The sequence below is a fragment of the Abramis brama genome, assembly GCF_963993115.1.
Source record: "Abramis brama genome assembly, chromosome: 3".
In the NCBI taxonomy this organism is placed as follows: domain Eukaryota; kingdom Metazoa; phylum Chordata; class Actinopteri; order Cypriniformes; family Leuciscidae; genus Abramis; species Abramis brama.
This window is the reverse complement of record NC_139965.1, coordinates 12,043,785-12,070,225: the sequence shown is the minus strand read 5'-3', so window position 1 is coordinate 12,070,225 and position 26,441 is coordinate 12,043,785. Positions and strand designations below refer to the sequence as shown.

Below are 26,441 nucleotides of genomic sequence, written 5' to 3'. Positions count from 1 at the left end.
AACCACAGTCTGTAAAATGAGCCGCAGCAAGCAAAAGTGAAAGTATGTCAGAGCACCTATATTCATGTCAAAGCCAAACACAACAACAGATTAAAGATGGAGAACTACCAGCACGCTGTGTTTTTTGAGGCAAATAATCTCTCTGATGTGGAAGTTAAACAAATACACAAATATTTTAGCATCAGGAGAAGATCAGGAGGAGAACAGTGTGAGATCAGCAAAGTTGGTGACAACACCTACAAGATAAGTTTTATGAACAAAGAAGGTAAGCATGTTTTTATTATTACAGGTTTTTTTGCACCTTGTTACAATCAGTGCTGTACTTTTATATCACTCAACTTTGTCAAAACAACTGTAATAATAATATTTAATTTATAATTATGACTGTTCCTTAGTTCTTTATATTCATCAACATACATTTGTATTCAAAGCCCAGGAAAGAGTGCTAGGCCGAAAGGATCATGTCATCAATATTCCTGGACGAGAAGAGCTCCGTGTTTCATTACGCTGTGACAATGTTGCTGAAAGCAGCAAACAGCCTAAAGCATCTGCTAATCAGGTAAGTGGCACAGTCATAAAACAAACAGATATTTAGCTTAGATTTATATGCCCGCTCTACATTGTTTTCTGCTGATACAATGTAGTCAAACCTGTTTGCCCAGAGACACCAACCCTCTGCGTAGTTATTATAAATACATTGAGTAGTTCAAGGAAATCACCTGCTAAGCTTGACAATAAGGTTGGCCTGGGACTAGTAGTGTGTAATATTGACAAAAAATGACATCTTTATATTTTCTGTTATTTTGTCAAAACAATAAGTTTTGACTGAGTGTGTTTTTGTGCTGGTACCTTGGCTGGTTTAGGCCTGTCGTGGACCGCTATCTCCTGAAGATTTTCATATTCTTCATATTCTGTGCTGTCACTAGTTCATAAAAATGTCAAATTAAAGGCCCATAGTTGCCTCTTTAAATTTATTTTAACATTTATATGGTATTTTATCTTATACCTTATTACATGTATGCATAATATTATATGTCAAAATCATACAATACATTTAATTAGAAATATAGCTGCAAGCAGCAATTATTGGGGCCAAGCACAAAGAACACGATAAGTCATGCCAACATGTCTGGAGCCTGGGAGCATCAGACCAACTACAACAATGAGCAATTAAGGACATATTGAGATAATTTTAGGCAAAATGGCTGAAAAAATCACTAGTGCAATCAAAGTTTGGTGTCAATATTCCAAAGCATTGCAGAGATACAGCCACGTCTTACAGATACGTCTTTTTGGCATCATGCCATCAAAATTGTTGATGCGGTATACAAAAACGGTTTCGTCTATCGACCCAACATCAATAACTTTTTGTTGGAATGGCCTGGAGATGATACATTACGATTTTGGTGAAAATCGGACGAGGAGTTTAAAAAAAGTAGATTTTTAAAGAAAATTAAAAATGGTGGACAGGAAATTCTCGGCATGACCCAATGAATCTATAAAAAACAGTTTCATTACAATGGGCTAATATAATTAAAAATGATTAGCATTTTTGGAAATTTCATTATAACTTTTGACCACAAGGTGGCGCTGCCAAGAAAACTTTTTGAGTACCTTCAGGGCATAGTGAGGAAGACATACTGAGTTTCGTAATGATACGCCAATGCGTTCATAAAATGTAGCATTTTTTTTTACAAAATTCGAAATGGCCAATGGGGTGTCATATGACTCGGCATGCTGAAGAGACTCTAGAGAGGCCAGTTTTGTGAATTAGTGAAAACGGCCATTTTCATTGTCTCCTGACAACAAGGTGGCACTGCGCCAAAACTGTTCAAGTAGCCTCAGATCATGTTTGTCATAACACACACCAAGTTTGGTCAGAATACGCTAAAGCATTGTCGAGATATTGCCTCACTTTCATTTTGGCATGCTCTTCGTCGAATTCATTTGCGCATTATTCGAGAACGGTTTGACGAATCGACTTGAATTCCATAACTTTCTGTCAGCATGGTCTGAAGAGGACCTGGTTCAATTTTCGTGAAAATCGGAACAACGGCCTAAAAGGAATTTTAAAAAGTAGGGGTTTCGCAAAATGGCGGAAAAAGGGGAATCAGAGGATTAAAATAACTTTGTTTGTAGCCCTTACAGTTAAAAAGTTATTAGCATAAACGTGCAAATTTGGACAGTTGGTGGCACTAGAGGGATTGAGTTAGAGTTTCCAAATTTGCTATGGTGACAGTTCAGACTGTCCTCTATCTGTGTGCCAAATTTCATAACTTTTCCGCAAGCGGTTCGATGGGCTGCCTTAGACTCAATAACGGAGTATATCTAAGAATAATAATAATGCCAACAGATACAACAGGTGTCTACGCAGCTTCGGTGCTTGGCCCCTATATCCTTATTGTTAATGGTGATGTCCAATTCATGAACAAATCAGTCTTTTGAACTGGTTCACTGTTCCGGACGTGCCTGACAGTCACTTTGACTTGAAATGAGCCATTATAGAGGATTATATAATCCCATGATGCCATTTCAGCACTCCAGTTAGTTCAACAGTCCAACTGAGAACAGAACAGACATCTCCAACATGCTGAAAACTGAAAAAGCAAAAAGTATAACAAATAAAGTATATTGGAATTATAAAACTGATCTGATGGCAGTAGTTCTCGAGTCATACACTTAGTCAAAAGTTAATGGTTACGACAGTTGTCAAGTCATCAGTACTGAACTGAGGAAACAGTTTGGACTCGCACATGTCTGTGGAGAACCAATGATCTACTGTTACGAACTAAGTGAACCAAGCAGTTGACTTAATTGAGGGGGACAAAATAAAAAAAATGTATGGTTTCTCGTAGTATATGTAAAAAGGTGAGTTGATTAAGACTAGTTTATTCACTTTATATGCTTTAAACATAAGTGTTTCATCTCATTGGGTGTACATGATGTCATTGCGTGATTGTGTACACAAACCGTTTTTTTAACCACTTCATTAAAACTGCCCACAAGAACCAGTTTGCGGAAATGAATCTTACTGCCCATCACTAATGGGAAGTATCACTTCCCATCACTCGCGTGCTTTGAATCTTCATTATGAAGCATTTTGTACAATTAATGAATGCATGTCTTTATCATTTGTTCTTTTCTTTCTTTTTTTTTTTTTTAGAAATGTGCAAGTGATAAAAGTATGGAGAAGGTTTTTAAACTGGACTTTTATCTATTACGCTACCTCAGCGAATGTAAAAAGCCGAATTTAGACTTGAAGAAACTTCTGTCTGCGCTCTACAGCACCTTTGAGATACACATTGACTCTGAAGAGGTGGTGGTGAGGAAGGATCCAGCAGCTGAAGACATGTCCCTGAAGAAATGGGAATTTGGGGTCGACCAAGTGTTCGAGACTTTAAAGTCACGTTATAATATCTACTTTGAGGTTGATAGGGAAAAATCTGAAATTCTGGAACAACACCTTTACCTCTCTGGTGAAGACTTACAAATCTATTGTGAAGAAGAGACGTGTTTAGCCGTCGTGGTTGGAGAGCGAAAACAAGTAGAGAAGATTTTAAAATTTGTAAGTGGCATGCATGATCAACAGCAGATTCAAGAAGAGTGTAATGTGTCTGAGAAGCGATTCACCCTCATCAAAGAGCAGTTTGAGTCGTACATAAAGTCTATTTTGCCTGCACTTCAGATCGCTCAGGAAAAAACGGGCATTCTCCTTTTGAAGGGTCCTGAAAAAGAGGTCCATGCAGGCAAAGAGGAGCTTTTAAACTTAGCAAAAGAAATCAAAGAGAAGAGGATCCCATCACATCGTCCTCTTGTGACCTTCTTGGAATCAAGTGGTGGTATACAGCACTTTCAAAACCGATTTCAGAAGAGCCTCCGCAGCCCAGTTATGCTCGAGACCTTAGGTTCAGATCTCCTTTTGTTGAGTTTGTCCGACGGAGCACTACATGAGGCGGCTGCTGCCATGCAGAGAGACCTGTGTTTGGAGACTGTGCGCCTGGAAAACACTCAGAAATTATCTGCGTTTAATACGCTGAAGGAGGATTTGAGTGAAGCTGTCAAGCAGGCCAATCGTGACAGTGTTAAAGTGGAGCTTAAATACCTGGATGAATCAAGTTTTGACCCCAAAGTGCAACTGGTGGGCTACACTACTGAAGTTAGTAGGCTGAAGGACATTGTGCTAGAATACAAAAGAAACCATCAGAAACATCATGACTCCCTGCCTCTTCCCAAGCCAGAAATGGCAGACCACTTCCCTGAGATCTTGTCGATGGCCGGTGTAAAGAAGAGCAGTGTGGAAATAAAGTCAACGAGGTTGCCTTCCCCATGCGTCCACCTCACAGGACCTCGTTGCGAAGTTGAGAGTTTGAAGGACAGCCTTGAGTCGTTTCTTCCGAGTCTTGTCACTAAACGATTTGAGGTGAAAGGACCTGGAGTTCAAAAATTCTTTCAAAGTGATGGTACAGAGACTTTGAAATTAGTGAAAAATTCATGTATGGTTTGCATACTACCCATCGATGATGGGCCTAAAAGGGGTAACGTGCCCATATACATGAACAGTATGCCTTTTCTGAGCTTGCCAGCTGCTGCATCTGCCCAATACTCTCTGGATGATGACAATGAGATAAACATTAAAGTTGTGGTTGGTAGTCTTGAGCAACAACAGGTAAGGCTAACCCAATTTTTTTTAAATTCTTCCATCATCTCCTCACCCTCATGCCATCACAAATGTAATGACTTGCTGTACTCACCAATGCCGGTTTTCAATGCCGTGTTTGGCGCTTGGCGGGTTTAGATAATTAACAGATCGATAATTTTCTAAAAATATGAATTTGTGCTCATCTAAAGAAACTCTTATACTCTTATATGGGATGGCATGAGAGTGAGTGAATGAATTTTTCGTTTTTTCGTGAAGTATCTCTTTAACAAGTAAAATAGATCAGTATTTATTTGTTATACCTCTCAACAGCACTACTATTTTTGATAATTTGTGTCATTAATACAGGCCGATGTGTTTGTTGCTCCAATGATAAAAACAAACATGACCTCAACCTTGATTGGATCATCCTTGTTGAAAAAAGCAGGACAGCAGCTTCAGACTAACTTCAACAATGCCAAGGGAAAGCGCACACTTACGCCTGGAGACGTGTTGGAGGTGGATGCGACACCAGCGTTGGGATGCTCAAAGGTTTTCTTCATAGAATGTGTGCCCAAAGGAAAAAACCACAACAGCGAAAAAGTAAGAGGCAGTCCCATACACAAAAGAAATATATTTGAAATATATTTTCAGAATATATTTTGGAATATATGCAAATATTTGAAATTGACCCAATAAATATATTTCACACTTAACGTCATATATTTTTGTTATATTTCAGAATATATCAATGTATTTGGAATATATGCCACATATATTTTGACACTTTTGGGGACCCATACAGAAAAAAATACATTGAAATATATTCTGAAATATAACAAAAATAGATGATGTCAAAATTCCAATGTCCAATATATTTCAAATATATTTCTTTTGTGTATGGGGTAAGACATTTAAAAAGGGTTAAAATGTGTTTTGATTGAACGGATGATTGAATGGATGAGATTTACAGAAAAGATTTAATAGTTTTGCCATCAATATTATATATTCTGTTACAGGCACTTCGCTGTGGACTTGGCCGAGTTTTTGCACTATGTGAGCAGAATTCTTGGGGTTCAGTTGCACTGCCAATAATAGGACCTGGTATAGTGCTGTCGATACCAGTCAAAGATGCCGTTAATATTCTTACTCATGAAATCTGTGAATTTTTATCTCGATCCACTGGTTGCCTGCAGACCATTTGTATTGCCATAATGCCTAATTACGCTCATTCTGAGGAAGTAAGCAATCTACATATTATAAGCCTTCTATGCAATTAAGTTTATTGGAGCAATGTTTATTCCTAACCCCATTTTGGAAAATATTTTGCAGATGTTCCAGACAGTCTGTGCGGATCTGAGTGCAAAAATGGTGGACAACACAGGACAAGGCAAGAGATCTAAGAATTATGTATTGCATTCTTTGATCCATGCTATTTTGACCCGCTCCCAACTATCAACAATAATTTATTAGAAAAGAGCAAAAAAATAAGTTCACTCAATAAATCTGCAAAAAGTCTAAATGGTTTCTTCATCTGCATGTCTTTCACTGTCACCACAGCTCTGTTTCATTCACTGACCTCTGACCTTGATGAGATCATCATGCCAGTAGATAGGATTGAACTCCATCTTGTGTTTGGTGACATCACCAATGAGACTACTGATGCCATCGTGAACACCACTGACTTTAAGGACTTCCAGACAAGTGGTATTCATTCAGATTTCTAAATAACCAAAGGATTCTTGATATCAAATTAAACTATTTCAACCATAAGAGAGTGTTTACTTTTGACCTAATCTGTCACAGGAGTGTGTAAAGACATCCTCACCAAAGCAGGACCTCATGTCCAGGGTCAGCTGACAGGAGGTAAGAAAATAAACCACAGTCTTTTAAGCTTTTGATTTATTATTTTATTAAGAGTTTTCAAATACTGTATGTTTGAATGCAGTTTAAAAAGCCTTTGTGTGTAAATATCGGAAGTATTTTTTTTTTTATCAAAGAGTTTTATAGTATCAGTAGATTGATCTATCCACATTAGTTTACTGTGGAAGCCAATTTCTCGCAAAGAATTTAATAAAATAAAAAATCTTCTAACCCACATAAAACAGAAGTTCATGCCTTCATTGGAGACGGTGTGATTCTAGTAAAGCAGGAGAAACTACATACTCTTCACCAAACCTGTTTGCAAAAACAATTAGAAGTAAAGAAGTGAAGAAATGGTGACATTTTAGACCTTCAGATTTTTTAAAAAGCTCAGCTGACATATTTAAAGAATAAATTGGCCAATTTAGATGATTTGATGTACAGTCATAATTGTGACAACCAAATGTGTAAAAAATATGGCCAAGTTATATATATCTAAATAAAATGTAAATACATTAAAGAACCCTAGCCTAGATTATAAATGAAATGTATTCTCTAAAATAAAAATTTTAAAAAATATAATTACAAATAAAACATTTTTAGATTATTTTTGTCAAAATCACAAATACAATCACATGTAATATGATAATTGCTTATCACTTTTGACCAATAGGTGGTACTGCTACCAAACTGATGTTGTTGTTTTTTTGTTTTTTTTCATTGCAATCATGTTTATTGTCTTCAAATCATCTGTATCTGCATGTTACAGCGATCTCTTTTCTTTTTTTTATTATTATTATTATGCCTTAAACAACATATACAGAACAATAGAGCAGACAATATAAAGCCAGAAAAAAAAAAAAAAAAGGCAAGACCTTTACATTACTCAAATATTTTGAAGACAGAACATAAACGGACAGTTTTAATAGCCTTTCTATTAGTGCTACTTTAAATAGTACAAAAGTAATTTTCCAATTCTTTAAAAAACACTGTAAAACAGGGGTTTCTGTTAGAAAATGTACACTTATGGATGTGAAACTTAACTAAGAGAATAAACAGATTAATAACAAAGGCTTCGTTATTCACATTATCCTGAGTAAAATATCCAAAAACTACATTTTCAAAAAGCAAAATAAAATTAGAGAGCACCTTTTCTGTGATAAACACAGAGACGTCATACCACAGCTTTTTAACAAAACTACAGTGCCAAAAGACGTGAGATAGAGTTTCCAATTGCAAAGAGCAAAAAGAACAGAAACCATCAATATCCTTCTTAAATTTACTAAGAAAATGTTGAACAGGATAGAATTTATGAATAATTTTGAAAGAAATTTCTTTTACCTTGTAACAAAAAACTTATGAGGCAATAACCAAACACTTTCCCACTTAGAGTTTCTAACAAATTTAGCCCAATAAGCAATAGAGCAAGGCTTGGTAACCTCCTTTAAAAACAGATCGCGAATAGATTTGTTATTTTTATTCTGTGAAAAACAAATTTTACCACACATTGTATCAGTTAGATTGACTATGGGCACGTCAACCAATACCACATCTCTAAATAAGGAAGTAATACCAGAGTTAATCGCAGAGAAAACAAGAGAGAATTCCTTGGGAGTCACAGGAAAATTCAGAATACAACGATTGTTCCAAATAAAATAACGCTGCGGAGAAAAATTGTGCTTGTAGATCAATTTCCAAGCCAACAAGGCTTAGCATGAAAGGCAGATAGTTTTACCGGCAATTTCTCAATCTTATAATCACACATTAGTAGAAAAGAAAGACCCCCGAGTTGGTCAAAAATAAAATTAGGAATAAAATTCCACAAAGAAGGTTTATTCAGACAAAATTTTAACCAGTTAATTTTGAGTGTTATTTTAAAGTAGAAAAATCCAAAAAGTCAAGTCCAGCGTTTTTAAGAGAATTCACGATAACAGATTTACGAATATAGTGCACACGATTCTTCCATAAAAATTAAATAAAGTCCGATCAATAGTATTAAGAGAATTATTGTCTAAATGTATAGTTGAAGCAATATAGGTCAGTCTAGAAATTCCTTCTGCTTTTGACAGAAGAACTCTACCTCTAAGGGACAAGTCCCTTAATAACCAAAGATTAAATTTTCTTTTAATCTTTTCAAGGACAGGGTTAAAATTCAGGGAAACTCTATCTTGTTCATTTTTCGAAATGACAACACCTAAGTAATTAACATCTTTGTTAACAGGAATACCATCCAAAGATAAAAGGGAGGAATTTTTTTAATCTAAAATTTCACATTTTTTAATATTAAGGTACAAACCTGAAGCATTAGAAAACAACTGAATAATTTTAATTGCCTGATGAACCTGGGTCGGATTTTTTAAAAACAGGGCTGTATCGTCTGCTAATTGACTAATTAAAATATTTCTACCAGCTATATGAATTCCTTCAAGCTTACTTTCCTTAATAAAATGACAGAAGACTTGAGCTACAATAAGAAAGAGATATACGGATGCTGGACAGCCTTGCCGAACACCTCTCTCTAAAAAAAATCTCTGTGTAGTGCCGTGTCCTAATTTCACTGAGCTATTTCCCCCAGCATACAACGTTTTCATCGCATTACCAAAAAAGGCCCGAAACCAAAACGCTCAAAAAAAAAAGAAAAAAATGAAAGGATGCTCAATCGTGTCAAAAGCTTTGAAGAAATCCAAAAACAGAATTAAACTATCGTCCTCAATAAGTTCAGAGTAATCAATAAGATCAAAAACAAGTCTGATATTATTAAAGATATGACGATTTTTCATAAAACCTGACTGATTTTCATCAATAATGGAGTTCAAAACCAATTTAAAACGATTAGAGAAAATAAGAGCAAACAATTTATAATCATTATTAAGAAGGCTAACAGGTCTCCAATTGTCTAAGAGAAGAATATCCTTTTTAGGTTTAGGTATTAAACAAATGACACCTTGCTTCATACTAACAGAAAGCTCAGAGCAATTTAAACTCTATATACACTTGCAGAAGGAATGGAGATAACAGCTCAGAATATAACTTATAAAATTCAGCCGTTATCCCATTACTACCAGGCGACTTGTTAATTTTTAACTGTGAAATTGAATCCTTAACTTCATCGATAGAAATTGGCGAATCGCATAAAATTTGATCATCATGACTAATAGTCTTAACATTACCAAGATGTTTACTGAAAGTGTCCAAATCGGCTAGATTAAATTTAGATTTATACAAATTAGAGTAAAACTTGTAGCAAAATTGGGAAATTTCTTTAAGATTTTCTGAGACAACCCCTCCAATATTTAATTGACAAATAGAATTGTGTTTAGCCCTATTTTTCTCAAGCTTAAAAAAATAGGAAGACATTTGTTCTCCGTGCTCAAGCCACCTTTGCCTTGATCTAATAAAAGCACCTTCTGCTCTTAATTTATACAAATCATCCAACTTAATTTGTAAATCAACTAAATGAGTTCTTTGACTATCGGACAAATTTTCAGGCAAGATCTTGGTAATAGAAGAGATTTCACTAACAATGTTAACTTCTTCGAGACGTTTTAATTTAGCCAAATTACCACTAAACTTTCTGAGGTATTTCCCAATTTCATATTTTAACAATTCCCAGTTTAAACCAAAATAATTTTCTCGTTTAGCTTTGCTCCAATAAAAGCCAATAAGTCTTCCCAGCTCTGACTTAAACGTACAGTATGGGATTTTTTCTCCACTAGGGGTCGCTAACCTATTTACAATAACAAAGGCGTAGTTTGATGACGCAACATTTGCTAAGAATTATGGATCTTGTCGTCAACGTCAAGCCGACCGATCTAATAATGTTTATGGATGACTGAATACATCGATGCTTTTATCATGACTGTGATATGAAGCAGTTCGGGATTGCTAAGAGACAGCTATCAGCTCCACACGCGACGCGAGTCCTGCGGATATAAAAGGAATATGGACATTTCATTCTACCGAACTACACGCAGAATTACTACTCACAGGTCAGTTTATTAGACAAATTAAACTTGTGAGGTAACGCAGCGCTGTTTCACTTGGTCTAACATTACACTAGCACACTAAACTGCATTTGAATATGTTGAAATGTAACTTATGTGTTAGTTTGTCTGTATGAGACTAACGTTAGCAGTAACGTTAAGCTAGATCAACATTAGAATAACATACAGATCATATTCTGACATTTTATCATTGTTGAACTATATAACATTGATTAGTTTTATGTAAATGTGCTCACCTGTTTAATAAAGTACATGTAGGAGCAGTCGAAGTCTCGGACGTGGAGCTCTCGTTTATATACTGTCTATGGGAGCTCTCGGCATCTCGAAAACACCGCGCTGATATTGATTCTCGTTTTAGTTCTCCTTTTTTATCCAAAGTCTGCTTGCCATGGTCCATAATGTTTGAACGAAACAACAACAGCGTGCAAATAGACATTGCGAACAGTGGTCCACGTCTGTCGTCTTGGTTACTATCAGAGGGCTCTGGTTCATAGCTCTGGTTACCATGGCAGCACGAGCGGAAACCAGGGACAACGCGGATATGACGCCATTGACTGCGACATAACGGAAATAAAGACACGGTCCGTGTCTTCGAATTAAAATATTAATTTCTCTGGATTTAGAAGTTAATTGGAACTGTCGGGATAATGTAAATACACAACTTTAAAAAATATATAACATAGATATAGTGATTTTTTTATATTTTTAAAGCAAAAAAAATACATATTGTGCCTTTAACCTCATTATGATTAAGTAACGAACTATTCATTTTCCAATAAGAAGAGCCCTTGATAAATCTAGCTTCAGGAGAAAACATAAATTTAATAGAGACAGCCTTATGATCTGTTAATGGCGTTGTAGAAATATCAACATAAATATGATCTTTATCCAAATTTCTAGAGACTAACCAAAAATCAATTCGTGAAAGTCTAGATGATTTTTTTATTGCTCCACGTGTATTCTCTGTCATATGTATTTTTAACCCTCCAGATATCTACAAGCTCTAATCTATGCATAAAAGCTTTCAAAGCTGTGTTTGAGTTTGATTGGCGACCAGGTGACCACCTATCAAGAGATTCATTTAGGACAGTGTTAAAATCACCACCAATCACTAAATAAGCATTTGGAAATTTTGACTGCAAATCAGAGGTGGACAGTAACAAAGTACATTTACTTGAGTACTGTAAGTACACTTTTTGAGTATCTGTACTTTATTTGAGGATTCTTTTCTGGAAACTTTTTACTTTAACTTCACTACATTTGAAAGACAAATATCATACTTTTTACTCCACTACATTTCTGTCAAGGTCCTTGAGTAAAAAGTAGTAACGTCAGTCAGGGGATGATTTTGGTTTGGAAATGAAAGTCGGGTTGACGTCAAAACCCGACGTTAGATTTACGTCAGAACCCGATGTCGGACAGACGTTGGATTTTGGTTGGAAATGAAAGTCGGGTTGACGTCAAAGCCAAAAAACTAAGCCAAGGGCACTATTTGAGGGAACAGCCATTTGGGTGTCCGAAACCATTGTAGACATTATTGAGAGCACTTATTCAATCTCGTATTCAATCCCACTACTGGAACTGTGTTCTAGAAATAAATGTGATATTGATATGAGGGTAGGCAGGCATAGATTGAGAGGCATAAGGTACTGCAAGTATTCAACAATGCAACAATAATAAAACAATGCATTGACATTTACTTTTTACTTTTGATACTTAAGTACTTTTAAAAACGAGTACTTCTGTACTTTTACTTAAGTAAGAATCGGTCTTTACAACTTTTACTTGTAACGGAGTAATATTTGACCAGTAGTATCTGTACTTTCACTCAAGTAAGGAAGTTGTGTACTTTGTCCACCTCTGCTGCCAATAAGTAAGCTTATCTTCCAAAACAAATAATAGCTGATCATTCTCAGATCTAGAGTTATACCCATAATAATTAACAACAATAAGATTTACATTATAACATTTTAGAAGTAACAAAATAAAGTGCCCATACTCATCACAGTATGTATGCAACACATCACCTGCAAAATTATTTTTTAAACAGGAAATGCCTGCAGAGTGCTCTGAACCATGAGAAAACCATATTACCCCACTGCGACTTCCAAAAATTAACATCTTTATCATTAGAATGAGACTCTTGAAAAAAAAAAAAAAATCAGAACCAAACTGTCTAGAAAATAAAAATAAGGCCTTGCGTTTAACAACATCTCTTAAACCCCTGGCGTTTAAAGACACAACAGAAAAAGACATTTGAATTCACAAAAAACTGGAACAATTAACCCGCTTTAAGAATGCTCTATGGACTTAGATCTTTGAAAGTAGGTCACAAAATCAAAAATGCTGAAAAAAGCAGCACCATGTTAAATATCAAAAATTACAAAAAGAACACTGTAATGAAAAAATATTGGCAGATTCTTAAATGTATAAAACAAACCCGTAACAACGTCTACAAAGTGCACCTGACAGATCAGTCAAAGTCAAAACAGGCGACGCCTGTTATTAAGATGAAAGCACTTTAAGTAGACAGGATGATTTCACCCTGCCCTTGAATGAAAGCTCTGCCACCAACAAAGTATGCCGTCTTCCCCTCCGCACGTGCTTTTTGGACCACCGGCCACAGCTTCCTTCTCCTTTCACGATCTCCGGCTGAAAAATCCTCCATAAAGCGCAAACCGTTCTCTTTCAGAAAGGAAGAATTCTTCGCGGCCTTCCAGATAGCGTCTCTGTAAGAGCGAACGGAGAACTGCATAATGGTCACCCTGGGACGATCCGCGCCACCTTGTTGCATCTTCCCGAGACGATGGACCACGTCAATAACATCTGAGAGTTTGTCCTTTGCACTAGGAAGAACATTTAGGCAGATTTTGACAACCTCAAGCTTAATATCTTCGCGCTCAGATTCAGGAATTCTGGATATCCTCATATTACGTCTTCTCAAATATGTATCCATATCATCCATCCTCCGCTGCAACTGAGCCACAGGTCGTTCAACACCATCCATTCGCCGCTCGAGTAGTAACCTTCTCAACAACGGCCTTTAATTCAGCTGACATGTCCAAGATCTTTCTTTCAATTCCGTCTGAGCGACTGTTGATCAGCTTTGTTATGCCTAATAGCTGCGACAAGATATCAGCTCGAGTGTCGTCACTTGCTCTCTTCTTTATGACCGGTGATTTACTCGGTGTGATAGGCAATGCAGGGAACTCCTCTTCAACTAAACAGAACACATTTTCCTCGCTTGCACAAGAAACAGCGTAATCATGGCCGCTACTGGCTGGTGAGCATGCATTAGCATTAACGCTAGCCTCCTTAGCATCAGTCGAAGAGTTGCTCAAATGACCACGTTTAGGCCCCATGGTGACACTATATAAAGGTAATCTTCAAATCAAAGAAGCAACAAAATCGCATACAGGCAGTATACAATTAATTAAAGTTCCTTTTTGCACTATCTAAGCACATATGGTGCAGGAGCTCGTACAAACACGTCTGATTAGGCAGCCATCTTGGACCCCCCCCAACAACAAATGTTCATAAATGTAAACATTAAAATATGTGCAATAAAACAGAAAGTGACAAGTGCTAATAGGACATTACACAATAAAATAAAATACTGCACAGTAAAAGATTGCACTAAGAGGCAATATGTGAGTTATGTGGGCATAAAGTGTCCTGTATCGTTTACCAGACGGCAGGAGGGTGAATATGTTATGACCTGGCTGGGTGTGAAGGTTCTCTACTATTGTGTCTTCCGGGTGCAACGTGCCCTATAAATGTCCTCCAAACTGGGGAGTCGGGAGCCGGTGATCCTCTCTACTGTTTTTATATTGCGCTGGAGAGACTTCTTGTTTTCTAAAGTACAGGCAAGAGTACCAGACTGCGCTGCAGTGGGCGAAGACAGATACAATGATCGATCTGTAGAAGTTAACCAGCAGCAGTTGTGGTGACCCATGCTTTCTTCTATAACTTTAGGAAATGAATCCTTTGGAGTCATTTTTTAACCATCACCGAGGTATTGAGGGTCCACATCGCATCCTGCCTGATATGGACTTTGTAAAGGCAATTTTCAGAGGTTAATAAAAACAGCATCAAAAGGTTTAAGAAACTTTCAAGAGGCAAAATTGTAATAAAGAGAAAAGGTTTATTCTTTGAGGACTCTTTTCACACAAGCCGCATGCTACCCAGCTTGGAAACAGAACTCCTGCCAGACTCAACAAACATAGACATTTTTATACAATTCTCTGACATCCTAACCCCTCCTTCCCAGTTTCTGTAGTTTTCCTTAAAGATATCCCATATCTTTAACTGGTTTGGACTGGTTTCTACCCCCCTGGGCAGGTCAAACTGTTCTTTGTCCTTGAGAAGCCAAAAGGCCTTCATTTATGACCTAAATTACCTCCTGCTTCCCTCAGGAGAGGGCATGGGACTTTACTTTATTACGTCTGTTCTTTCCTGTCCCCCTTCATCTGCTAGAAATCCTCACAGAAACACATGATTAAATGAGATTAACAGTTTGAAAAACAAGTGAATATAAGAAACACTGAATTTTGAAGCTCTGCACAACCTCCACTCTCTCGCCGTTGATGTATATGGGGCGATGGGTAGAGGGCTTCAGCCTTCTGAGATCCAGGATCATCTCCTTCGTCTTTGTTGCGTTGAGGATCAGTTGTTTTGGCTCCAGCTCTCCAAGTTCTTGACCTCTGCTCTGTAGGCTGAGTCTTTGTTTTTGGTTATTCTGCCTACAACGATGGTTTTGTCCACAAACTTGATGATGGTGTTCGTCTTGTAAGAGGGTTTGCAGTCGTTCGGAAAAGAGAAGGGGGCTCACCACACAGTCTGTCATGTGCTCCCGTGTTCAGTATGATGGAAGAGGAGACATCCTTTCCCATGCACACAGTCTGTGGTCTACTGGTGAGGAAGTCGTGCACCAGATGCACAGATGTGTGTTGAGACCAAGATGGTTCAGTTTGTTGACCAGGTTATAAAGAGGGATGGTGTTGAAGGCAGAACATAGATCAGCGAACACAAATGTGCGGATGCTATTAATTAGCAGTAGCCTTGCTCGGGTTGATGTGGTCCAGATCCTGTCTATCCTCATGGGGGTTCAGCATCAACACACTTGATGGGGCTCCCTGCTGTGTCTGCATTGTTATTTGAGGTATCTACACAGTCAAACCTGGCTAAAAAAAGTAATAAAAGTTTGAAAAAGTAGGTTTTCAAAGAAATTCCAATTGTCAGACAACAAGTTTGACCAAATATGGCACAACTGATTAATATTATAGTCCTTGGTATTACTCAAGTTATCTATCAAGACCAATTTAATTAGAATAGGTTAGATTAATCAAAAGCTCTTAACATTTTTTTTTATTTCATTATACATTTTGACCATAAGGTGGCGCTGTTCAAAAACTTTTTTAATACGTTCACTGCATGGTCCCAATGACACATACGAGTTTAAAATGATATGCTAATGCATTCATAAAATGCAGCTATTTATGACCAAATTCAAATGGGGAAATCGGAAAGCATTGGACTCAGTATTCTGCACTAACCCTAACCCTAACCCAAAAGAGACCAGTTTAAAGTTTTTTGGGCAAACTCTTCAGGTGTTAAAAGGAAAAATCAACATTTGTCATATCTCCTGAACGGTAAGTAGCCCTGAACAAGAGGAACACATTTTGTTTGTAGCCCTTAGGGTTCAAAAGTTATTAGCATGAACATGAGAGCATCTTTGGACAGTCCGTGGCGCTGGAGGTTTCGAGTTAGACTTCAAACTGGCTATGAGGACAGATCAGACTGTTCTCTATCTGTGTGCCAAATTTCACAACTTTCCCACAAACAGTTCTGTGGGCTGCCATAGACTCAAGAGCGGAAGAAGAAAAAGAAGAAGAAGAACAAGAACAAGAAGAACACAAACGATTGCAATAGGTGCTGGGTCCCTAAATATGCAATATATACCGTAAATCCTCTAATATTGGCCTGTATTCCATTAGCGGCCGGGTCTCTAACATTGTCCGGTCTCGCTGTCGGCGGAGGTAAATAAAGGCCGGTCTCTAATAGTGGCCGGGGCTATTATTAGAACCAACGTTTTTCTGGGCAGGCCACAACATTATGCTTGTGATCGTAACATGCAAATACCACAGGGGGGCAATGTTTGGTAATGAATCCACGCCATAGCTACGGTAGCCTGGTCATGTCAATCACTTCGCTCTTGACTCGCACGTGAGACTTTAGCAGCTGCGGAGCCAAAGAGGATATTTGGCGAAAATCTATTTTTTAACCCCCTGGGATCGACAATCACGCTGGCGCGATAGGCTCGCTTTTTTTCTTAAGTGCAAAAGAGTTTCAAAATACTCTGTTGACTTTGATCTTAATTACGGAGAGCGCGCGCTATTCAAATGCAAATAATCTGAGGCGATCCACGCAAACGCCCACAATCAGCTGGATAACACACATCTATCTAAGTAATAATAATCCTGGAAAATTTACCTCAGAAGTGCTTGGAAGTATTATTTCGAGGAGCAACGGATCCAGCTGAGAAATAGGTCAGTTCTATTTGCTTTGTTCTAATCGCAATAGTGTCTGTAAAACACGCAAAAGACACGCTTTTCTAGTGTGTGAATGAATGAATGAATGAATGAAAATACTGTTTCAAAATGAATCATTGCTTTTCACAAAAAATATAATTTATATTATATTTATTTGTTGTTAATGTTCTGTATGCATACCATAATGTTATATGGTAACTAACTGTACGTTTTCAATAAATTAACCTAGTATTTTATAGGTTAAAATAGACACAAAATCTTGTTTTTATTCATTCTACTGGTAGTCCGTTTTGCTCAAATAGAAATAAAGGCCTGTCTCTAATTCTGGCCTCCTTCCAATAAAGGCCTGGGCCGTGATGCGCTTGAGTAAAATAAAGGCCCGGGCCTATATTAGAGGATTTACGGTATATGCCTTTCCATAACAATTTGGCCCATGTCAAAGTTACTCAGATCTTTATTCCTGCCTATTTCTCCTGCATTCAACACACTGATTACGAGAACTGTTTGCTAACCATCTAATCTACTCAGACCTTAACATGTGGCCTTGTTAGGAGATGATCAAACAATCGCTCTACCCGTGAATTGTCTTGTTTTGACTAATCAGTGTGTGTTTACCCATGTGTTTGTGTGTGGTGTGCAAAATGTGATTTATCTTTGGATAAAAGATAGATGTATCTTTAGATGTAAAATGCAGCAATGATATTATGCAACATGTCATCTAACCCTACCCCTTATATATGTTCTCCAGCTCAGGTAACGAGTGGACAGATCTTTACGACACCGCCAGGAGGATTCCCATGTAAGACAATCATGCATGTTTGTGGAGAGAGGGATGCCAGTGTTATCAAGACCTTGGCTAAAGAAATAGTGGTTCAATGTGAAAACGGCCGCTACCAGTCTGTGGCCATTCCTGCTATCTGTGCTGGTCAGTAGCTTCATTTTGACTTATAATACAAAATAATAAACCACTTGTCTTTTAAGTCAGTTTGGTGTATGATTTGCTGGAAAAAAAATACTTGCAGGACAAGGAGGTTTGGATCCAAAAGTGGTGGCCAAGTCTATTCTAGAGGGAGTAAAGGACAGTGTTCAAGGAGCTAATCTTCAATATCTCCAAACTATTCGGATCATTCTGCTGAAGATTAATGTTTTCCTGGAGTTTAAAGCGATGGCACAGCAAATCTTTGGTAGTAATACACAGTTGACAGGTGAGGATAAATCTGTGCCATGCAGAGGCAATAACAGTTTATATGTCCATGTTATGCATTTAAATAAATATATTTTAGTTTTTGTTAAAGGAGAACTCCAGTCAATTTTAACATTGAGCTCATTTTTTTGTAAATTTGGAGTGCTGTCAATACAGAGAACAACGACAAAAATCGGTGTTGCCTACACCGTGTTATCCTCTTTTTAAAATTTGCACCCTGTTGACTTCAATAGGGCAAGTTTTAAACCTGCTTTTAGCCTCTTAACATCCTTGATGTGTCATTACAAGTGCACAGCCATGTGAGTGATTCCTTCAGAGTGAACGCGTGTGACTCTGACTGCAGTAAATGTGAAAGATATGAATAAAAATTATGTTTATTCAGCCAGCGCTCATACCTGTATTTACATCCTGTTTTCGGTCGAAGTCCATAGTAATCAATTGTCGAGTTCACGCACGTGATCATAGGTACTAAACCTATGTGCGTGAACTCGACAATCGATTACTATGGACTTCGACTGAAAACAGGATGTAAGTACAGGTATGAGCGCTGGCTGAATTATTATCATTTTTATCCATATCTTTCACATCTACTGCAGTCAGATTGACCCGTGTTCACGCTGAAGGAATCACTCACATTGGCTGTGCACTTGTAATGACACATCAAGGATGTTAAGAGGCTAAAAGCAGGTTTAAAACTTGCCCTATTGAAGTCAACAGGGTGCAAATTTTAAAAATAGGATAACATGGTGTAGGCAACACCGATTTTTGTCGTCGTTCTCTGTATTGACAGCACTCCAAATGTACAAAAAAATTAGCTCAATGTTAAAATTGACCGGAGTTCTCCTTTAATGCTTTTACATTTAGACCTCATATTTTTGTAAGTCAACATAGACATTAGCATCACCCTGGTTTCCTCGTCAAAAAGCAAATAGGATTTTTCTATTGGTTTTTGGATTATTTCAGAAAATAAGCTCTGTGATCAACAAACGTTTATGAAACGTTTCATTCAGCATGATAACCTTCACAAATGAACACTATTTTTAATTGATTTTGAGGCCTAAATACAATTGCTAGACTATAAACGCACCACACCACCATCACACGACCTCAACATCACCATCACTAAGCTTTTGACAACTCTTCAGTCTTTATTTAGAAACATTCCCTGAAAGTTTGAATTAGAATAGTTTGCAAGAGCACAATTCGCCAGCAGCCATATCACCCTGTAGCCCAAGATTGGTTGCCCACTGAAGCTAAGCAGGGCTGAGCCTGGTCAGTACCTGGATGGGAGACCTCCTGAGAAAAAAAACAGGTTGCTGCTGGAAGAGGTGTTAGTGAGGCCAGCAGGGGGTGCTCACCCTGTGGTCTGTGTGGGCCCTAACGCCCCAGTGTAGTGACGGGGACACTATACTGTCAAAGAGCACCGTCCTTCGGATGAGACGTAAAACCGAGGTCCTGACTCTCTGTGGTCATTTAAAAATCCCATGGCATTTCTCGTAAAGAGTAGGGGTGTAACCCCGGTGTCCTGGCATTTCACCCATTGGCCCTTACCAATCATGGCCTCCTAATAATCCCCTTACACTGAATTGGCTCTATCACTCTCTCTCCTCTCTCCACCTATAGCTGGTGTGTGGTGAGCGCACTGGCGCCGTTGTACTGTGGATGCTGCACACTGGTGGTGGTTGAGGAGAGATCCCCTGATATGATTGTAAAGCGCTTTGGGTGTACAGTAGTACATATGAAAGCGCTATATAAATGCCTCCATTTATTCATTCATTCATTCATTCACAATTATAAACACAATGAGGTTACAAAAGTGAAATAGTCAGCAGATGACTTTAAAGGGATAGTTCGCCCAAAAATGAAAATTCTGTCATCATTTACTCACCCTCAAGTTGTTTCAACCCTGAATTTCTTTTTTCTGCTGAACACAAAAGAAGATATTTTGAAAAATGTCGGTAACCAAACAGTTGATGGTCCCCATTGACTTCCATAGTAGGAAAAAAAAAATACTCAATGGGGACCATCAACTGTTTGGTTACCGACATTTTTCAAAATATCTTCTTTTGTGTTCAGCAGAAAAAAAGAAATTCATACAGGTTTGAAACAACTTGAGGGTGAGTAAATGATGACAGAATTTTCATTTTTGGGCGAACTATCCCTTTAAGGTAAAAGCTTTTATAAAAATCACAAGGGAGTATTACTGATGTATTTTATGTCATAGAATAAAGAGTGAAAATATCTTGAGCTTGACATTATTTCAGGCATTTCTCCACAAACCCATTAAAAACAACATTGACATCTGGACGATGGAAAGTGCTAAAATGCTAACTCGTTTCCTAGTTTTGGCCTACAAAAATACGTCATTCCTTCATCACTATATTGACAATATTGCACTTTCAACTTTTTCAGCTCCTGCACCACTTGTACCAACAAATGTAACCTCCAGAAGGCGCAGTGGATCAACTATGTCACGCAGATCACAATCATTTTCTTTACAACACTCTCTTGACTTGAGTTCTCTAGTCAGAGCTTTGCCAGTCACAAAGAACACAGCATCATTTCTACTGGTCGGTCACACAGATAATGAAGTGTCTGATGCCTGCAGAGAACTTCAGCGGGCGTATGAGAGCCAGTGCTCCACACATCCTTTCCACCCAGAGGAGATTGAACGTCTCACTCGGGATGAGATGAACCAGCTGCTCTCTAAAGTCAATTCACTTCACCTGCAGCTGGAACAGAGCAGCTCTGGAGGATGGGAAGTGAAAGGGCTGAAGGATGGTGTGAATGAGGTGGTTAGACTGACACAAGATGCACTTCGTAGACAGGTGAGAAAGACAACATTAAAATTAAATTAGCACTATAGACAATCACCTAAGCATATAATGCATATAATTTGCATACAATATAATTAAATATAGTGCATATATAATTTAAATGTAAGTTTGAGCAAATCATCTGAGCATGATATGCATGTAAAAGTCACATAGTAATAAACTTACTAACTTAAAACCATGGCTTTACAAATTTACAAAATGAATGTGCAATTTTTTCTCTCAAACTCTAAGGTAAGAGAGAAGGACCAGGCATCCATCTTCACTCAAGTCACATGGTGCATTCTGGGACCACGGGGCGTTTGGCAGAAGGTGCCTGTAGAGGTGAATTATAAGCTTGAGAGAGGAGATGTAAAAGATGGAATTATGGATGCACAGGGTGTGAAATGGACTGTGGATTTGAGTAAGATGGAGGCCACAGCATGTGATTCAGGACAGGTGACGTCTCTCAAACGACTGGAGAACCTTGCAGGTGAAGACGCTTTCATGAAATATGAAAATATGAACTCGGATTAAAACCACTGAACGACATCTATAGTATGAAAATAAACATCCTTGAAATGAAAATAATCAAACTGAATCAAAACCCTCAATATTTTGCATTTCAGATTTCTCTTTGCCCATTAACTGGAACAACATGAGTCACAGTGACCTGTTAAAGGTGATTCCTTTAGATCAGCAAACTACGGAGTACCAGACCGTGAAGGCAGACTTCAAGAAGACCGTTCCAAAAACAGTGCTCAAGGTTTGACACTCAACACCAAAGTGTGCTTTACATGACAAAAACCATCCTGAACGACATAAAAACCTTTTAAAGAACCACATTATGTCTAAACAAAATCATATCTTAACATGCCAAAACTTGTATTTCTGGGTTAGAGTGTCTACAGCAAGGCTAGATTACTGAACTAAACATCATCATCGTCTACTGTATATATACATTTTGTTTTATTCAAAACCTTTTGAAAGTGTTTGTCTATAATGCACCATGTTTTGATTTTGTATGGCAGTATAGTCCTTACAGTTTGCTTCTATGAAGAACAAGAGATGTGAATGTAATGTCCATCAAATATATTTGTTCATGGTTGTTTGTGTGCAAATGTGTTCCAATAGATCGAGCGCATCCAGAACATGGATCTTCGGCGGTTATATGAGGGACGTAAAAAAGAGCTGGAGAACAGGAACGGTCTCCCTGTGGGAGCAGGAGAGAAGATCCTTTATCACGGCACATCAGAGGCGTCCTGCTCATCCATCATGAAGACAAACTTTAATCGCAGTTTTGCTGGGCAAAATGGTAATTTTTTTGTTCTTAAAGGTTAATTAATTTAAATAAATAGTTCACCCAAAACTGGGAATTCTGTTACTATTTCCTTGTGACCGATGTCGAAAAGGCTGATATTTGCCATTTTTCAATTAGGTAGGTTGTTCTGTTTGGCCAATTAATCTCATTAGTGGGACTTTGATTTTGACGGCATTGACGCACAGGGCACTCTGTATTATTTACATCATATTCACTTCATCCTGTACATAAACATCCAAAAATGGTAATTATATATATGGCCAATTATATATCACCTATACATAAATATTCACTTTTGAATATTTTAGGGGTGTAACGTACACAGAAGTCATTGGGAGACAGCGAGTGAAGCGGCACCTGAGGCTTCCCATTTCCAGGACACGTATTTCCAGGACTTCAATGACACAAATCGGCACAATGCCAAATGACTTGTCTCATTATAAAAGCCAGAACAACTTATAATACTCTGTCATTTATGGCACATCATTCGAAAGGGTCTATTTTTATTTGTGTACACTCACAAATGGGAAAGGGGAAGGGGAGGGAAAGGTCCACAAGCCGAGACTCGAACTCGGGTCTCCTGAAGCGCAACGGCGCTACATGTCGGCACACTTGCCCACGAGGCTATCGGCGCCAACTGTTTTTGCTTTTTAAGAATTGCAGCTCTTTTCGAAAATAGTGAAAAGGCTGTCAGGGTCCAAAAATTATTAAAAAACGTACCATGGTCCATATAATTCACTTATAGTCATGCAATAACTGTGGGTGGAACAAACCCAAATTTAGGAAGTTGTTCATTGAACAGCAAATCATGGCAGAATTGTAATTTTTGGGTGAATGTTACCATTATTATGCTGATGGACTGATGAACTATCCAACTGATCAGTCACTGATGATCTCATTGGACTCACACTGGTGACTTTTTATTTGTTCTCAGCCACCTTCTACGGTCATGGGACGTACTTTGCTTTGAACGCCAGCTATTCTGCCAATCCTACCTACCTATCAGCACCAACTGTTTTTGCTTTTAAAGAATTGCAGCTCTTTTCCAAAAAAGTTAAGACTGTCAAGGTCAAAAAATGACAAAAAGCACCATAATCCATATATGACTCACTTATATTCTTCTGAAGTCATGCAATAACTGTGGGAGGAACAAACCCAAATTTAGGATTTTATTAACTGAAGTCATGACAGAATTGTTATTTTTGAGTGAACATTATATTTATTTCATTTGAAGAACTTCCTCTTTATAGTTGAATAATCTAGCCAACTAATCATCTGAGGATCTCTTTGGTTGTTCAATTTGAAGACTAATTGGTCAACTGATTTTTAACTGACTTTTTATTTGTTCTCAGCCACCTTCTATGGTCATGGGACATACTTTGCTGTGGACGCCAGCTATTCTGCCAATCCTATCTACGCGGTTCCTGCAGCAGACGGGACTCAGCTCATGTTTGTGGCTCGTGTGCTTACGGGTCATTATGCTAAGGGTCAGGCGGGCATGAAGACGCCCCCTGTTCGCCTCGCACCTGACCACAATTATGACAGCGTGGTGGATAACATCCAAAATCCTACCATGTTTGTGGTTTTCCACGACTGCCAGGCTTATCCAGACTACCTCATCACATTTAAATAAACTTCAACCAAAACTTGGTTTGTTCCCTGTAAAGTCAACCGGATGAGCTCTGGATGATCTATAAACCATTGCTTTTTACTTAGTTGCTTTTACATTTGAATATAATCACTTTTATTCAAAGGTTAGATTTAGTTATCACATAGCAGATAGATACCTCTTTAAGCTTTATGTCATGCTCATTGTATATGAGCGTTTTAGTGACCAATATAATTCAAATTACACAATTTAATGATATGAGAGCAGAAAAAGTGCAATATTAATTGACAAAGCTGTTTATAGATTATGGAACATTTACATTGAAATACTTCAGAGAATCGCACAGGTATTTTCTGACTTGTGCAAACCACTCAAGAGATATTTAACTTCAGGGCAATCTATTAATCACTCCTGGGAAAAAAAAGGTTTTGACAAATGTGGTGAAATTACAACTATTCTTTCTCAGTTCCCATGTCCCTTCAGGCGCACATTATCATGATGAAACCAATTGACGTTGTTTCGAATGAAATGTAAGTGTTTGCACAATATTAAGTTGCTGTCACAGCAGTGCAATACTTAAGGGCAACATGGATGAACCCAAGAAAAAACAGTCTATATTGTAACAGAAGTTGTTTTCTTGTTTTATGTAACTCAGTTTCTATTTTTATTTCATTTTCTGCCATTAATTTAGCTTAAACTGCAGAACAGACTGATCAGCCTCTATTTTATAGAGGAAGCCTAATCTATTGACTTAGAAACTTTCAAAATGTCTACAATTCTAAATCCATCCAATGGCGATGATGTCGTTGTGATATTTGCATACTGAATTGTGATTAGTTTTTGCTTTCCTGTCCTTACAGCACTTTGGTTTAAGTTGAGTCGCTTATTATTCTTACATGCACGAGAACAATAAAATAATGATCTTTATCGAGAATGATAAAATGTTCATGTCAAAATGACATTTTTCTCATTACTACAAACGTGCCGCACAATAAAGTCTGCAAAGAGATGCCAAAGCATCTCGATCGCCCCCAGTTGGTTTGTCCCAGTATAGGTCATAAAACCTGCCCTCTCCATAAAGTCTAATGGGATGTGAGGCAAACTAAACAATCAAATTATCACCCTTGAAATACATTTTTTTCTTAGATGTTTTCTGTCATTTTTAGGTAGTTTTTATCATGTTGATGTAAGTTTAAGTGTTCTTTTTTTTATATATATATATATATATATATATATATATAAATTTGATCTTAGTTTGTTATTTAAAGGGTAACTAAACCCTAAAACAACTTTTTTTAGTTAATGATTTGTAAGACTGGGGCTTTATTGGTGCTGCTCATTGATTCGAGTCATTTTTTTGACATTTGGGTGTTTTAATTCTACAATATATGGCGTAAAAACGAGTGCTGCCCTCTTCAGGTTGAACGGTGGCTACTGCAGTTGAATTTTCCTATTGGATGTTGTCAGAGATGGGCATAAATACATGGAAATGTATTTAAAATACAAATACAAAATACTGTGTGGAAAAATGTATTTAAATACAAATACAAAATACTGTGTGGAAAAAATGTATTTAAATACAAATACAGTATTTTGTATTTTGAAAATACACAAAATACATGTGAAATTGGCCATCCAGTGCAGGTATAGGTCACAGTGAATGAAGAAACTACATAGGCCTACTGACTTTTCATTCCTAACCTCATCCCTGCCCTCTCTTTCTTTCTTTCTTTCTTTCTTTCTTTCTTTCTTTCTTTCTTTCTTTCTTTCTTTCTTTCTTTCTTGCAATTACAAATAAACATTTATATGGCTACTTATTTCTGGCTACAATGTAGTCTATTACTTGTCGTGAACACTATAAAAAAATGTAAAACTGTGGGAACATTTTCTGCTATCTAGCAAATAATATGGATGGGCGATATGACCAAAATCTCAATTTTACTTCATAGTAACAATATCATGGTTTCACAATATCAATTTATCATGGTTTCTCAATATCAATTTTGATTCCACAGAATAAACTGAATTTCAAACTCTTTGGATTTTTTTTTTTTTTTTTTTTTTTTTTGCAGGTAGTCCAATGCTTTTTAAGTAATTTTGTTTATTTTATGTAAAGTTTATTTGTTTCTATAAGTTTATTAAAATTAGAAAGTGTATCTAAAATTTAATTCATTTGACACTATTTACCTCTTTTTTATTATTATTTTTTATGTACAATAAAAATTAAAAGCTGAAGATTTTTGTGGAGTATCATTCATCAGTGCTTCTTTTTCCAACTCCAACGTTCCAATAATTACTGCCCACTAAAAGCTGCACGGATAAATTTGCTTACCCCACAAATAAGCCTATCTATGTAAACGATTTAGAAGAAGTTCCATCAATTCACACTTTATATCACTATGATATGTAGTGTTATATCACCCAGCCATAACATGCAGTA

At 37.3% G+C, this 26,441-nt stretch overlaps 1 protein-coding gene across 3 annotated transcripts; it reads left to right on the top strand.

Annotated features, from left to right (window-relative positions):
* The first annotated feature begins 22 nt into the window (after positions 1-22).
* Positions 23-24,943, top strand: LOC311078678 (protein mono-ADP-ribosyltransferase PARP14-like). 3 transcript variants are annotated; one of them, XM_084107644.1, is made up of 15 exons: positions 23-265; positions 432-559; positions 3,164-4,666; positions 5,006-5,239; positions 5,656-5,877; positions 5,969-6,026; positions 6,197-6,343; positions 6,443-6,502; positions 17,803-17,979; positions 18,077-18,259; positions 20,671-21,086; positions 21,327-21,564; positions 21,701-21,837; positions 22,206-22,386; positions 23,745-24,943. In XM_084107644.1, the coding sequence occupies exons 1-15, from the start codon at positions 97-99 to the stop codon at positions 24,023-24,025; spliced, it is 4,134 nt and encodes a 1,377-aa protein (XP_083963770.1). In that variant the 5' UTR covers positions 23-96; the 3' UTR covers positions 24,026-24,943. The 3 variants fall into 3 exon arrangements, with proteins under 3 accessions (XP_083963770.1, XP_083963771.1, XP_083963772.1); XM_084107645.1 differs by lacking the exon at positions 23,745-24,943 and adding an exon at positions 23,327-23,610; XM_084107646.1 differs by lacking the exon at positions 23,745-24,943 and adding an exon at positions 22,701-22,844.
* Positions 24,944-26,441: the final 1,498 nt, after the last annotated feature.